The 16,458-nt window shown below is 41.9% G+C and overlaps 1 protein-coding gene, 1 long non-coding RNA gene and 1 other non-coding gene across 3 annotated transcripts; all 3 read right to left on the bottom strand.

The window, feature by feature from the left end:
* Positions 1-1,195: 1,195 nt before the first annotated feature.
* On the bottom strand, positions 1,196-1,580 carry LOC122128693. Its single transcript, XR_006151567.1, has 3 exons — positions 1,538-1,580; positions 1,326-1,427; positions 1,196-1,238 (listed from the first exon to the last, which is right to left on the bottom strand). It is a non-coding gene; the product is annotated as an uncharacterized LOC122128693 (long non-coding RNA).
* A 5,387-nt stretch (positions 1,581-6,967) lies between these two features.
* LOC105910524 (ladderlectin-like) lies at positions 6,968-8,696 on the bottom strand. Its single transcript, XM_031561585.2, has 6 exons — positions 8,675-8,696; positions 8,320-8,596; positions 8,090-8,125; positions 7,897-7,988; positions 7,566-7,700; positions 6,968-7,389 (listed from the first exon to the last, which is right to left on the bottom strand). The coding sequence occupies exons 2-6, from the start codon at positions 8,363-8,365 to the stop codon at positions 7,258-7,260; spliced, it is 441 nt and encodes a 146-aa protein (XP_031417445.2). The 5' UTR covers positions 8,366-8,596; positions 8,675-8,696; the 3' UTR covers positions 6,968-7,257.
* A 3,507-nt stretch (positions 8,697-12,203) lies between these two features.
* Positions 12,204-12,276, bottom strand: trnar-ccu. The gene has a single exon. It is a non-coding gene; the product is annotated as a tRNA-Arg (tRNA).
* Between the last annotated feature and the right edge of the window lie 4,182 nt (positions 12,277-16,458).

Genomic DNA, 16,458 nt, shown 5'->3' with positions numbered 1-16,458 from the left:
CAAATTCAGACAAAACTAGATGCTTTTAAATTGTAGAGTCGTTGAAGGCCTTGTTGCATGAAGCATATAGTAAAACCACTACAGGAAATACGTTAGGAAAGAGGCTTCATAGTCATCTCCACCACCAAAACAGGACAAGGCCTCAATTTGAAAAAGGCAAGACAACATTTGATTCAAAAAACAAATCTGTCCTTTATTGCAGTCAACATGTAGAGGCAAAAAGTCCAGACAGGTCATTGTGACCAGAGGAGCAGTCGAATCAGACTTCAGTCGTATGGGATACTACAGGGAGAAGAAACAAAAACCTTTTTAATTGCACATTTATTGTCTGAAATCCTACGGTATGCCACTGCTCCAGGCAGAGCTGTTCAACTTCAACCAAACAAACATTTGTGACTACAGGTATAGATTTGTTAGAGACCTGCCAGGCTGCATTTTTAAACATTAACGAGTGACCATGCCAAACCACAAGTCAAAGTTCCTAGACCCTTGCACTGAATCAGATTCCTTGTGAATACATTTTTAAGAGCAAACGGTTTGGACCATCCAAGTGGTTCCTTGTATAATCATAACTCCCTTACCAGTAGTTCCAGTTTGGGCAGCCACAGTACCCTCACTTGAATCATCTTGCGATTACGCACAAATAGAAAGGGACACTGTCAAAAGGGGGGCGCAAACATTCAAAGTGTTCCATCAAAACAGACATGCACTGATGTCCTTACCGGTAGCTGCAGTGTGGTCAGATGTAGTTGGGGGATTTGGTGTTGGGGTGGTAGCCACAGCATCTTCACTTGCTGCATCATCATCATCTTCACTTGCATCATCACTTGCTCCATCTTAGGATTACCATACAAAAGTGAACATTTAACCAACACAATTAAGACTCAACAGAACCCATAAATATCGTAAAAAAAAAAAAAAAAAAAAAAACACCCCACCAGCTTCAGTAGGGGCAGATGTGGTCTGGTTGTGGGGATTGGGTGTTGTGGTGGAAACCACATCATCACTTTGGCGGTCCACAGCATCTTCACTGGCTTCATCTTTGGATTCCACATGAGTGAGGGGGCCAGAGAGAAGCCAAGGGACACTTACACATTTTATACAAAAACCAAACTTGCAGAAAACCACACAAATACCAAAAAGAAACACCCTACCAGTAACTTCAGTTTGTGCAGAAGTTGTCTGGTTGTGTGGATTAGGTGCTGGGGTAGTAGCCACAGCATCTTCACTTGCACCACCTTAGGATAAACATACAAGAGTCAACATTTAACCCAACACAATCAAGACTCAACAGAACCCATACATTTCGCAAAAGAAAACCTCACCACCAGCTTCAGTATGGGTAGATGTGGTCTGGTTGTGGGTCTCGGGTGTTGTGGCGACAACCACATCACTTTGGCGGTCCACAGCATCTTCACTGGCTCCATCTTGGGATTCCACATGAGTGAGGGGGCCAAAGAGAAGCCAAGAGACACACATTTTATACAAAAGCCAAACTTGCAGAAAACCACACAAATACCAAAAAGAAACACCCTACCAGTAACTTCAGTTTGTGCAGAAGTTGTCTGGTTGTGTGGATTAGGTGCTGGGGTAGTAGCCACAGCATCTTCACTTGCACCACCTTAGGATAAACATACAAGAGTCAACATTTAACCCAACACAATCAAGACTCAACAGAACCCATACATTTCGCAAAAGAAAACCTCACCACCAGCTTCAGTATGGGCAGATGTGGTCTGGTTGTGGGGAACGGGTGTTGTGGTGACAACCACATCATCACTTTGGCGGTCAACTGCAGAAGCCTTAAAGTTCACATCTCTCTTCGGAAAACAGAATGCTGTTCAAAGGAAGACAAAACGAGTGACTATTTCAGACAGAATTTCAAGATAAAAAGCAACTAACAGAAACAAGGGGAAAACTTACCATTACAGACAAAGCAATGAGGACACACACAACCACCTTTGCAAATGAAGCCATGTTTAACAATCAATAAACAACAACGGAAGGGATAACTCTACGGAAACATTAACGCAGTCTTATAAAGGCACGACGCCCTCGTTCTCGTTTCAATAATAATCAGGGTCACGTGAAATACAGGTGTGCGTCGTTAAGCGAGGCAGCCTGTTGTTCTGCGCAACAGCGAAGCATAGCTAATGAGGACATGGTTTCGCGTATTATCTTTCAAAGCAGCTGTTTATCACCATCAATTCGGCTTCATTTTCAGTCAAAGACTGTTTGGCATCTGTCGGCAATGACCTCTTAAGAGGTTTCTTGTCGTTGTTGCCTGAAATGTGTATTGGATAAGTCATAATTTATTGTAGGTTATCCGAAACAACGAGAATCTGATTTGAACTTTAATGCTAAAAGCAGTCACTTTTGGTCACTACACTAAAAATCTTTGCTGGCATGTGTTGCCTGTCTCTCATCTCGCAGAGGTTCGCTTTTACTATTTCGTAAAATGCTTTTTCATGTAGGAATGAAGACACGCGGAACTTTGCTTTGACTTTGCTAAATGTGAATGGCATTTATTTATCGATTACTTTTTAAATCTGACATTGTTACGGATTTCATTTGTGAAAGAGACTATTTACTCAGTGACCAGATTTTCAGATTTGCAAACTAACTGAATTGTTGCCCCATGAACATGTCAGGTGACGCTCAGTATAGCTGCCCGAGTTATTTAGGAAGCGCAATGTCTAAAAGCAATGACATTGTGAGATTTTGATGTCATTTCTGTGATAGCAATATTAACAATAGATTACCTACTGAGTAAGATTATGGTGGATATATACCTGCATATCAATCCTGCATAACATTACGCTAGTATTACATGAAATAAAGACATCTATGCAGGGACGTGCACAGGAGGGGGCTAAGGCTGCTCGGGCAACTGCCCGTTTGCCCTCCTCGACTGAAGTTGCCCCTTTTTTTATTTTTTTATATTTCTTTTTAAATAGTATTACGGCTGCATAACTTCATAAGCCTAGATAAAATAATCGCGTAATAGGCGTCCAAGGGACGGGGGCGTGGCGGCGGCGGTTAGTGAGAGTTTCAAGTGATATAGGCAAAATCATAGACATATATTACTATTACTACATATATCTATGGGCAAAATATGCGTCCAGGGGACAGGGGCGTGGCGGCGGCGGTGACAAAAATTAACGTGTTGCCCCTTTTGGGTGAAAGCTCTGTCTATCCCCCTTAATGTGCATCACTGTATAAGATTACAGTAAACCTGTTTCTTGACTGATCATAGTCAGACTGCGTTTTGTAAGACAGCGTTTTAATATAAACACAATTGTGACATTGATTACAACAACCTAATTATTAAAAAGTCAAAAGAAAGTATATTATTTCATTGTCTGTGTATCTGGATTCACGTCAGTTGCAATTTGAATGGTTGTTGGGCTTTAAAATTAAGCGTGATCTATCACATGTCAGATCAGCAAATCAGCATCAGTGAATGGAATCTGTCTGTGCGGTTCTTCTCCTGCAGACAACGTCCTGTGACAAACATAGGAAGTGAACCATATAGCAGCACTAAAAGTTCACAGTCCTTATAGCAGTTTGTACTTTCATGTTTACTGACCAAAAGTTGTTATACTCTACTTCACCTTGTGGCCACATGAGCACCTCAAACATGCATTAGTTTCTGCTCCCTGAATGCCGTGTCGTCCATTGTCCACGCCTTAATCTCCTCAAGACTGGACTATTGTAATTCGCTTTTCTATGGGATCACTGGCAAGAACATCCAGAAGCTGCAATACATCCAAAACAGCGCTGCCAGGATCCTGATGAAGGTCCGGAAATATGAGCACATAACACCAATTAGTGTGAACAGGTAGGTGGTAAAACCTGCTAGGCTCTAGGCCTGCCGCACCTCCACCGGTGCCCTTTGGGCTAGCTGCGGGGTCATCAGCCGGGGACCACCTTTCACAGATGTTTCGCCTCTTATCCCGGAACATCTCCTGGTGGCGGGCAGTGAGCAGGGACGTCTCCCAGTCACCCCCCGCAGCTAGCCTTTCTCAGGAGTTGCTCGCTCCCCATGCCTTGTCCCGCCTCCTTAACCAAAGCCAAAAACTTGCCTTCTCTGCTTCCTCATACAGCTCTCTGGTGGCTTTGTGTAGCTCCTTGCCCCTCAGCCCTAGCTCTTTAAGTAGGCGAGTCATTGAGCTTCCCACAAACCCCCTCGTGCCAACCTCCACTGGAAAGAGTCGTGTACTCCAACCACTCCCTGCACTCCGCAACCAGGTCAGAGTACTTTGCCCTCTTCCTTTCGTGGGCTCCCTCCATCCCCTCCTCCCATGGCACCGTCAGCTCCACAAGCAGCGCAGATCTCTCCGTCCTGGCCCACAGCACCACATCTGGCCTCAGTGTGGTGCTGCAGATCTCCCCTGGGAAGTGGAGCTGCCTGCCCAAGTCCACCTCTATTCTCCATTCCACTCCTGGCAACAAAAGGGTGGATGCTGGTCTCCTTCTGACAGTGTCCCCCTTCCCTAAGGAAATGGGTCCTCTGCTGGCTCTCCGGCTGCCTCCCAGCGCTTGCCTCTTGCCTTTTCCTCTCCACTACCTCTGCCAGTTTCCTCAGCACCTGATCGTGCCGCCATCCATACCTGCCCTGGGATAGCGCGGTCTTGCAACCTGACACAGTGTGTTGTAGGGAAGCATTGATGGTCCCACAGAGGTCACAGGCCTGCTCCGTGCCCAGCCACTGTTGGAGGTTTCGGGGGGAGGGCAGAGTGTCGTAGGTTGCCCTGATGAGGAAACTGAGTCGAGCCTGTGGCAGTTTCCAGAAGTCTGCCCAGCTCACCACCCGACCCGCAACCCCCTCCCGCGTCGTCCAGCGTCCCTGCTGCCCCTGCCTTGACCCTGTACTCTTCCTCTGCCATCTTTGTCACCTCTGAGACAACAAGATCCTTCCTCTCCTTCCTGCTGGCTCTGGACCACAGAATAGGCGGATCTCCCCACCCAAGGCCAGTGCGCCCTGTCTGGACTCTGCCCACCATCTCCTGGTGCTGCAGCCTGCCCACTGCCTTCTCACTACACTGGCTCCCTGTCTCTTTCCAGGTTGACTACAAAGTCCTTATACTCACCCATACATGCATAAATGGGCATGCACCTCCCTACCTGCAAGAACTTATTACTCCCCAAACCTCCACCTGCACCCTCAGGTCTTCAAACAGCTCGCTCCTCCGTGTCCCCAAAACCAAGCTCCGCACCATGGGCGACCGGGCCTTTTGTTCGGCAGCACCACGCTTATGGAACAGCCTCCCTGACCACCTAAGGGCAACGCAGACGCTGGACTCCTTTAAAGCTGGACTAAAAACATTTTTATTCAGGAAGGCATTTCTGGCCTTGTGTTAAATCGTATGTTAAAATGTTAAAAAATGTCAATTATGCTTATGTTAACTAATTTTTATTGTATTGTATTATTATAGTTAGTTTGTAATATGTTGGCACTCTAAGTTCTTCTGAATGAAGAGTGCATTACAAATTAAATGAATTATTATTATTATTATCCCTCACTTAAGTCCTCTCCCAGGGCACTCACCCAGGAAAAACAACCAATATGTCCCTGAACACACATGTTTATCCAGAGAGAAGAAAGTGCAGGTACTGCATATCGGTCAAGTTCACATGACTGAAATCCGTGAGCCATTTCCTCCGCCCACACATCCACACACATGTGCAAGTATATTGTTGCACTTGGGATCACGTCACTGTCTGTGTGTCTCAATTACTGGAATGTTGAAATTGCTTAAAATACCCATAATGAATTAGTTAAGATTAGCTTCCCTTAGTTGAAGCTTAATGCCTAGCAGTTCAGGAGAAAATGAGCCAACTCAGCACCTGTCTGAAAATCCTTCTGGGCTCTTAGCTGTCTCTATCTTTCAAATGTATCACCAATATTTGGGCATGCAGCTTTTTAGAAAGAGGCCAGGCAGAATCAAACATTATATCTATTGGTTCAGTTTGTTTGCTTAATTCAATGGCGTTCGCACGCTGTGTTCGCATTCTTATCTGGCAACCAGGGGTGTCGAAATGGTACTGGAGAAATGGGCTGGAATCACACGCCAAAACACAAACAGACGTTCGGCTCTAGAACAGACATTTGAATATACTGGTTGTAGCATTGTTGTTGGAGAAGCCAGTAGGTCAGTTTAGCATGTTTCCTTAATCTCTGATGACATATCATGGTCATTTTATGATTTAATACAGTACATTTATTACATGCTGGTCCTTTAAGGCTGGAATAATGGTAACTTAATTTTGGAACTTTTGACCGAAGACAAGTGGTGTGCAGACTGTAAATGCCTTTTTTCCTTTTAACAACATGATTTTTTCATCAGCCTTGTCTTCCTTTTGGTTTGTTTTGTTTTCTGAAACGGCATATTTCTCATTTCGTGGTCTTTTTGAACACACCCATGCACATAACATGCCGTACTGTCCTAATGTTACTGTTGTCCTTGGCCATGTACTATTGTTAATTGTTAATAGTTAATTGTCAATTGTTAATACTACTTTTGTGAACAAATTATGTTTTGTTTTAAGAAGTAATTTGCATGATAGTTTTGTGGGGGGCTGAGATGAAAGACAGGTGGCTTGAAGGCCCTCCTAAAAAGAGTCTAGAAACGCCCATGATGGTGATATGAAAATAAAAGACACATGTACACAAACACAGAACACACACAACTGTATACTGCATGCAAAGCAATTTATTAACTTCATGATTATTTGAAGCTTGTACTACCACTATCCCATTCTGTGTTTAGGGCAGTGGGCTTTTGCTTTTGAGCTTGAAATTGAAGGATTTCTTGTTAGCTCCAACAGTTTCACACACTCTGGACAGCACACACTGATGGAAATGCATTATCACACTTGACATCATTCCAGAGCAGTTGATCTAAGAAAAAAAGGTTGATTTTAATACAATATGTCATCTTGAAGTCCCTCCTATCTCCATTGGGCTGCAGTTGGCAATGTGGTACAGTAATGCAATGAAAAACTGACATTCAACTACACTATGATCTGACAAGAACAAACAAGGTGGTGATACCATAATTACCATACCATGATTATGACTTGAATTTTGTAATATATATATAATTATGTACTGTATATATAATTCATTTCAAGGGATTCAAGATTTTCATTGCAGCAGAAATATTATTTGAATAGGTAGATCAGGGTATACTATTATTCTGTGTGGAAATTATATTATAAGGGATTTAAGATTTTCATTGCAGCAGAAATATTTCAGTGAATATTGGTGACTGTACCTCCAAAATTCATTTCGATACAATGCTCGCTTCCACTATTATTAGGCTCACCAGGATACCAGTTAGTGTAGTCAAACCTGGACCCATCACTCCAAAACCACAGACCCTCCTGACAAAAAGAGACAAAATGTCAACCTAAACAGATGAACAGTATTGTTTTAAACTGAGCATACGTTGGTATGTGTCGCCATATTGTGTTGTCATGTGTTGCTGTTGTAGTATTCAACATGCTCATGTTAGGAAAGAAAGATGACTATGATGAATAAATTGCTGTCATACTTGTACCTGAACAGCATCATATCCTCCGATCCAAGTACGAGGAGTGCCATCAGTGTGTTCGCGGATCAGATCCTGGATGAAGCTGTACTCATCTATGCTGTGCACAGAGGCCAGGTTCCCTCCCATCGCCACACAGTGACGCTGCAAGAACAAGTTTCTGTTGAAGTTTTGTTGATGACATGATACACAACAGGTGGACAAAATATCAGAAACACCCCTGAAGATATACAAGTCACTTCAGTCTTCTGGTTGATAATCAGTTCATGTGGTAGTGAAAGGGTGAATACAAGTTAATGACAAACCAGAATGTCTTTAATGTGATAGAAATAGGACACACCTCAGATTCGGCCCAAGCTCTTGCTGTGGAGACAAACTTGAAACAGCGGGTACCAAGACTTTTACAAGCTCCCATGTTCCCTTCATCACTCTCTGTGAACATTTTTGGATATAGATGTCACAGCAACACATAGATACACAGTAAAAAATTATTCATTTTTAAATGCTGTTTTTTATTTCTCCTAAAAACATACTTTGCTCAGCTGTTGGAGGAGTACATGTAAAGGCCGCTAAAAGAAAACACAATACAAAATATATTTCAAACAGAGTCTGTGGCACCAAAGAAAAAATACTTACTAAAGAGGGCACTCTTGTACCTCCCAAACCAAATGTTAGATGTACATTATGAAAACTAGAATGTGTAGTATATGTCTATGTATATTTGTGTGATCAGTGGTTATTTGTAATTGATAAGGCTGCATACCAGTGAGGAAAGCAGAGAGGAGAAGGATGCTGGCTTTCTTCATCATGTTGCTGGCCAAAGCAAGAGGTCATAAAATAACATTTAAATGGATTGCATAAAGGAAGAATACAATTACAGAAATACATTAATTGAAATGTGTGATACATTGCTCACATATAAAAACATCATCTATCAAAAAATATCGACAATTACATTTTAAGACGGTGAAGTGTCAAATAAAGATAGACAGTTATCCCCAAGTCTTTTCATAGGTTCTTCTTTACTTGAAATGTCCAACCTTAAGAGAAAAGGTATATTGGATTTGCCTACTTTCCTTTATCTATGTGCTATACTCTGCCTTTCATCCTCCACCTACCTTCCTCAGTTGTGCAGACGGACGTTTCTATGTCTTTGTTTGGATGATGTTCTTCCTTTTATAGCATATTTATAATGTTGCAGACAAACACTGTTTTGCAACTTCTTCAGTCAAACTTCCACTTTTCTGCTAATTGTATAGCCTAATCATTGTGGCTATGACAGTAGGTCTACTGGAGTCTTGATCAGATTAGATACGATATTTGTTTTTTCAGTGCCTCTAGGCTGGGCCGTTTTTCAAAACACAGAGGTCAAGGTGTCTGCATGAACTTTGCTAAAAAAGTCAAATGATTAAAAAATATCAATGAGAAATGGCCCAGAATTAGATCTAAATAGAAGCCATATAGTTATTGTGCAACTTAGTTGTTATAAGTCATTTTCACACCATGTGAACCACAAATGAATTATATCAGTAGACTATATGAACTTAACTGTGGATACTTTAGTATTGCTTCGATAAAGAATACAGTCAATGACCACCACCGAAATTCATGGGTACCTTTCTCAGCCAATGTTCACCACCAGCAAAACTCTGTACAACTACAGCACATTTTGCAAACATTTGGAAACTCTGTTTGTAACGGTTAACGTTTGGAAAAATCGGGAAAAATCTAGATAACTGTATATGGATATATGTTATATTTGACAGATAAATAAAACTATACACTTGGAATAAGAAATACCATTCTGATTTTGGTGGAAAATGTATTCTGTTTTTGCTCGTTAGGAAGGAACATTAACCACTGTACCTCTCACACCATTTACCACACGCAGTGCATTTGCCACACTCAATAGTGTTATCCACAGTACTGTTAAAAGCAAGTTAAATGTCCTTTAGTCACTAGAGTGTGTGTGTGTGTGTGTGAAAGAGAGACAGACAGTGTGTGTGAGTGTGTGTATCTCTGTGAGTGTGTGTGTGTGTATGTGTGTGTGTGTGTGTGTGTGTGTGTGTGTGTGTGTTTGTGTGTGTGTGTGTATGTGTGTGTGTATTAGGGCTGTCAACGAATATTCTAAATTCGAATATATATTCGAATAGTTGTTAAAAACTGAATTTCGAATGTGAAAATTAATATTCGAATGTAAAAAAAAAAAGAAACACAATAGCGGCAGCAGTGGCGCGACTGTCTACTTTGCGGGTGGGCGCGCCTGAGGTAAGGGACAGGTCACAGGAGTCACACTGTCTGGCACAGCAACAGTTGACTTGCGTGAAGATGGCAGAAGGTGCAGAACCCAGCTTGACCGCAGCAGAGAAAGTGATTGTAACCCCCCAAAATCTAAAGAGTTATGCCTGGAAATGTTTCGGATTTTGGTCAGTTGATTGTAAACTTTTTGAGCCTACAGCTAAACTAGTGTGTAAGCTAAGTCAAGCTAGAGTTAGCTAACCATTCAACAACTAGCAACTTGAGGCTACATCTCCAAAATGTGCACCCAAGTGAATATGGCCTAATATGTGGAACTTCAGCGAAACAGCCACGACTGGATACATATTTTGCGCCGTCCGCCACAAGTTCGTTGTCTGCGGCACGACAGGAGGCCTGCACGCAAAAAATGATTTCGTTCATATGCAAGGACATGAGGCCAATCAGTGTGGTGGATGGGATAGGCTTCAGGGAGTTCTGTGAAGCACTGGAACCGAGGTACCGTGTCTCATTTTATTTTATGTTAACAGAAACATTACTAGTGTGAGCTAGTCGCTACTGTACTGACTGTATATTGCATGAATAAAATAGATTAGATAGGCTACAACAGCTTCATGCACTGGTTTGATTATTTGCCGTTTCATGCCAAGGAAAAGTTTCATGTTTACCACAGCCCAGCTCGCTCGGAGCGTTCAATGTTGGTTCTATACTGTAAAACTTAAATTAATGTTAATAATATTTGTTTCAATCACTGAATAAAGCCTGCCATATTTGGGACAAGAATCGCGACCTTAAATTGCTTGCACGAAACTCTTGATCAGCACTCAGCATTTGTTTAGTGTTGTCGTTCATTTAAACCGATGCAGAGGGCGCGACGATGAGGGAGAGAGAGAGAAAGAAAGATTGCGTGTGTGCGAGCGAGAGGCCAAGGTCTGTGGTCTTGGCCATTAGTTCATTTACTTATTTTTGTGTAGGTAATATGTTGTTAAATATGTTAAAACTTAAATAAATTACCTATACAAGTAGTTATGTCTCGTTGTATTAGTGTATCCTGTTATTCACGTGCCTTAATGCGCAACCAGATATTCGAATATGTTCGAATATATGTGTTTTTTTAAAGGGAATATTCGTGGATTTGATCGCACGAACACTCTAAGATCAAATCTGTGTGTAAGTACGTTTTATAAATGAGGCCCAAAGAGAGACAGAGAGTGTGTATGTGTGTGTATCTCTGTGTATGTTTGTGTAAAAGAGAGACATAGTGTGTGTGTGTATCTCTGTGAGTGTGTGTATGTGTGTGTGAAAGGGCCTCATTTATAAAACGTACATACGCACAGATTTGATCTTAGAGTGTTTGTGCGATCAAATCCACGTCTAAGTACCGATTTATAAAAACCGTCTTAGACGTAGAAAAGGACGTATCTCTACTTCTGGTTCTAGTTCGTGTAAGTACATTTCCTTGTGGCAATACTGGAGTACTGCAGGAATTCGGAACTCTCCGAGCGCCGACACGCAGTTTCAACATCATCATCGTCACACTGACCACCACCGTCACCATTAGGGCTAATGGTAAAAGGCCAAATGAATGTTTCGCTCAATAAAACCAATTAAACAATTTGAATAATTCATACATGAATGAAATTCACGTCTAATACGTATTCATTTTAATTCCACACGTGTAAAACATTTCGCTCAATTTATAGCCTATAAAAAGCCTGATAGTGACAGTTTTCAGTAGGAGATATGGCTGCATTGGCGTTGTTAGAGGATATTATCCCTCTATGTCCGAAATGTATTACATGTCCATACAGTGCCCAGCAACTGCGGAATGTGAAAGAGGATTTTCTGCGTTAAACAGGGTTCCCAATGGCTTCTCACCCCGATTGCGCACACTCAGACAGCCTAGGAAGCCCACTTCAATACAGCACATGCCAGTGTGCGGTCGGTAGTGGAGCGCAGCATAGGCATGCTGAAGGGATAGTGGCGATGTTTGGATGCATCGGGAGGGAGACTGCTATATGACCCCGAAAAGGTTTGCCAGATCATCCTAGCCTGTTGTGTGCTACACAACATCTGTCTAAGCCATGGCATAGAGCTAGGAGAAGAACACCGGACACTCAAAAGGGTTGCCTAGCAGAGGATGGTTTCGATCCATCGACCTCTGGGTTATGGGCCCAGCACGCTTCCGCTGCGCCACTCTGCTCTTCCTGCCTGCAGTCAGACTCCTGCCGTACTTCACATCCTGTCGTCAGACTGCGGATTGTGAAAGGCAACTTGCGTGGAACTAGACTGGAGTGGCAATTAAAGACAAACTAGCAGAGGATGGTTTCGATCCATCGACCTCTGGGTTATGGGCCCAGCACGCTTCCGCTGCGCCACTCTGCTATATCTCACCCCAGATGGGACTCGAACCCACAATCCCTGGCTTAGGAGGCCAGTGCCTTATCCATTAGGCCACTGGGGCTAGTCTGCTCAGCTGCCAGCCTCAGCTCAACTAGTGTCAAATTACGAAGTACTACTGATTACTTTCAAGGTTGACAAAAGCAGTTTATTGATTTTCAGCTGTAGGGGCTTTACCTGGCAGAAAGTACTCCAGATTGTGGCAGGTGAAGATGAGTTTCATGTTTTGAAATGTTTCCATGAAAGAGGATCGTTTGAAAAGATCTACGCCAAGGTAATTTGTAGTTATACATGGGAAGTGCCTAAATGGTTTAGACAAGAATGTATTTGGCCAGCAAGATTGTTTCATTGTTTTTCAACCCATACATTACTATAAGCGAAAGAGAAACAGTAAAAAGCAAATATGGAAATAAGGAAAATACTTTCACACATCACCAGGATATAATTTTATAATGACACCATGACTAAGTATTTTGACTGTCTCTGTTACAAACCATGACAAAAGGACTTGGCATATTGACATATTCATTGGGTTGTGGGATTTTGCAGGTAATCCATTGTGTGGTGACTAATTGTTTTGAGAATGATTCAAGAAATGTACCAAAGTGACTGAGAAAAACTGCGAATAGAACGAAACTTAGAGTCGTGGGTTCGTATCCCGTCTGTGGCGTGTCCAAAATAATTTAAAACATTCCGAATTTTCATATGTGCGTTTAAGCAGTTAGAAATGTATTTCTCAGATAGATATGGATGCGGAAACACCCACATTTTCTCCCTTCTCTCTCCTCTCTTTTCTCCCTTTTTCCTTCTTTCCCCTCAAACCATGACAAAAAGGACTTGGCATATTGACATATTTATTGGGTTGTGGGATTTTGCAGGTAATCCATTGTGTGGTGACTAATTGTTTTGAGAAATGCACTGTATTTAAAATGTTAAGAATGATTCAAGAAATGTACCAAAGTGACTGAGAAAAACGAATTTCTTTGTTGCAATGTCTTGCTAGGAACAGTAGATGGCAACATTGATCGACATTTGATTCCTGTGTTCTTCTTAAGAATCATGACCTCATACTTCAGCATGCCTCAGCCTCAAAACACTTTGCAATGTTATGTCTTGAAATTCTTGACCTGCAAATCAGCATTTTTTTTTTTTTTGCTGCCTCTGTGAAATACTTTGTAACAAGTGCTCTATAAATAAAGATTATTATTATTATTATCATGTTTAGCCATGGGAAAATTGTGCAACGGTAACTTACAGGATGGTAGTTTCTGCCATTAGTTCAGTTAAGTACTGTAAATGAAACTGTATGCTTTGTCAGAATTTGTTGAAGTCAATTCACATAGGAAACAAGGAAGTCTCATCCTCTGGCATTATATGCTATCCACGGCCGGCCATAGCACATTTGGCGCCCTAGGCAAGCTTCACTCCTGGCGACCCCCAGTTGTTCATGTTAGTTGAATCATGTCTAATTAACTGGCTAGCTCGCTACACCAAAACTAACGTTGTTATAATTACTCAAATTTCAATTTCATGACACAACGAAAATGACGCAAATTGCGGTACAGCTGAACTTGCGCTATGTTTTGCTAAAGATAGCCTGATGACAGTTTCGACTGAATGGCAATGATAACAAGGAACGTCAACACGTCACTGGCTAGCCAGCGTTAGCTAACTAGCGATATTACATACAATCCATTCGCTAAAGTTGACAATACAATACTTGGATTTTCACCAGTATTCCTCACTTGTTGACAAGTTGCCGTGTTTGTCTTCCTAAATGGGTGTGCTATGCAACGAGTAAGCTTTTTGTAGTGTTGTTGCAATAGCTATTGGCTTTATCTGTGCGCCCCTGGTGTACTTTATGACTGGCTGGCCCTCAATATTTTAATCATGTCTTTTTTGTATAATGTATAATAAATGGACATATTATTTTTGATATACCCACCTCTGTAAAATCCTAAAATAACTATGTGACAGGGAGTATAAGGCTTTCAATGATAAGGTACATATTTCCTTCTTAACTCCACCAAAGTGCCCGGGGCAATTCTGGCATTCGTGAAAGTTTTCTTATCTGGGATTCATTCTAGGCTAAGAACAGGATTTAAGGATTTACCTTTCTCCTTGGCACATTTCTCTTCTTCTTCCTTTCTTTTCTTTTTGAATTGCGCCCCGGATGGCTTTTGCCTCTTCATAGTTTATTTCGTTGACGTTGGTTGGACACACACATTCAAACCATACCCCTCAATCTGATCACATGTTCTGACAACATCCAGGAGGTACTTACCCCTTCCTCTTTCGATTTTTGGCTAATTTTTCCCATAGACATATATATATATCTATATATGTCTATGATTTTTCCATTATGTTAGATTCATTTTTGTCAAAATATTGGTTGGAGATATAGAAGGGGGCGCAAAAAAACTCTGCCCAGCAAAAAAAAAAAATTATAAGATTTTTTTGGAGGGGCGCCCGAGGCAACCATAGACATGTATAGACCCATAGACATAGTATACATATGTCTATGTATAGACCTATGTCTATGTAGGCAACCGCCTATGTCGCCTGTAGGAAGGACCGGCCCTGATACAACCATGACGTAATCATTACACAGTGACAGCGCTTGCCACAGCAACAGGAAGCAGGCCTGGCTCCGATTGGTTTAGGAGGTATGCTCAGAGCATAATGCTCTGTGTAACAGCTGTGTGTGCCTTCAAAAAGCTAGATCAGGTTACAGCCCAAACGTGACTGTCTGTTGCTTCCTGAAGAGAGAAGAGTTTGTGTGTGTGTGTGTGTGTGTGTGTGTGTGTGTGTCTGTGTCTGTGTCTGTGTGTGTTCTTCAGGGTATTCTTGGCTTCTCCTGGCTATACGGGATCTTTCACACAGCTCTCTCTAGACAAGCGGGGAAGGAGGGGGAAATCCTGTTGGGGCTTCCCTTTGAGGCATTTTTGGAATGGGATGTTGCTTCAAAGATAGCCTACCTTGAAATATCACTTATGTACAGGACCAGTCTTCCTGGGAGGAATGAAGTATATTCCTGGACTGAATGAATGGGAAGTGTGATAAGAGGTCTTTCATTTCTAATGAATCTGAGTATGTCCTCAGCATTGAGTCCATGGACATGCTACAAATGTGATAGAGCTGGAAAATAGATACAATGTTGCTGAATTTAACAGAAGGTTTCGTGTCTTTTCTTGTTATTTGAATGTACAGTTCTTGATTATAATTGAATAAAATGTTTTGGTCAGATTCAAATCTGTACTAAATAAAACTCTGGTGTTCATACACAGTCCCAGCACTGACATAAAAAGGCTTTTCTATTCTATTCTATTTCTATTCTATTTCTATTCTATTTCTATTCTATTCAAATGGAACACAATCAAAGGGGCTCAAACCGAGCCATACACTATTCCACCCAATCAACAACAAGAGGTGCTCTTTGCTACAGAAGCACGGACGAGAAGGGTACATCTGATTTTCTGTCGTGCTCAAACATCTTTCATCTTTTCACAAGCACTTTGAATAACCAATATATATTTATGAATTGTGTAATATAAATGAACTCGCATTGCCTTGTCCTCTGATATCATCTTCAGCGTAGTCGTGGCCCAGTGTATTTTACTATTTGCTCCAATCCACTTGTGGTGTCCTAGATAAGTAATCCGCTGTACAATTCAGCTTCCCTGCCTAATACAAAACCTCAAAATCAAATGGCTAAATAGGCAAAAACTATACTTCTAAACTACAAGTCTGCCATTATTGTCTCTCATTTTGCCAAGCCATGTCAAGGCCCGATGCTCAGTCTCCAACATTAATCAAAGGCACACAAGGTAATACTTGAAGGAGTCCAACGCCCACTTAATTGCCAAGCATTCTGTCGCCACGGTTGAATAGCTACATTCCCGTGCTAAACGGCGACTAATGTGAGCTACTGGTTGTTCTTCCCCCAGTTTCACCCTGGAGCAATACTGTCCCTAGCCCCTGTTCTTCTGCCTCCACAATAAAGGACTTTTCCAAATCAGGACTACACAGCACTGGATCCTGACAAAGAGCCTTTTTATCACAGGCCCTGAAAAGCCTGCTCACATTCCTCAGTCCAGTGGAGCTTTTTTGGACAGCTCGCATGGCCTTGTCCTCTGATGCCATCTCCAGCAAAGTCGCTGCCTTATACTGTTACTGTTTACTGTTTACTGTTTACTGTTTACTGTTTACTGTTACAGTTTACTGTTACTGTTCACTGTTACTGTTC

This window comes from Clupea harengus, chromosome 23, assembly GCF_900700415.2.
Source record: "Clupea harengus chromosome 23, Ch_v2.0.2, whole genome shotgun sequence".
In the NCBI taxonomy this organism is placed as follows: domain Eukaryota; kingdom Metazoa; phylum Chordata; class Actinopteri; order Clupeiformes; family Clupeidae; genus Clupea; species Clupea harengus.
Note: the sequence above shows the minus strand (reverse complement) of the source record. Positions and strands in the feature narration are given on the sequence as shown.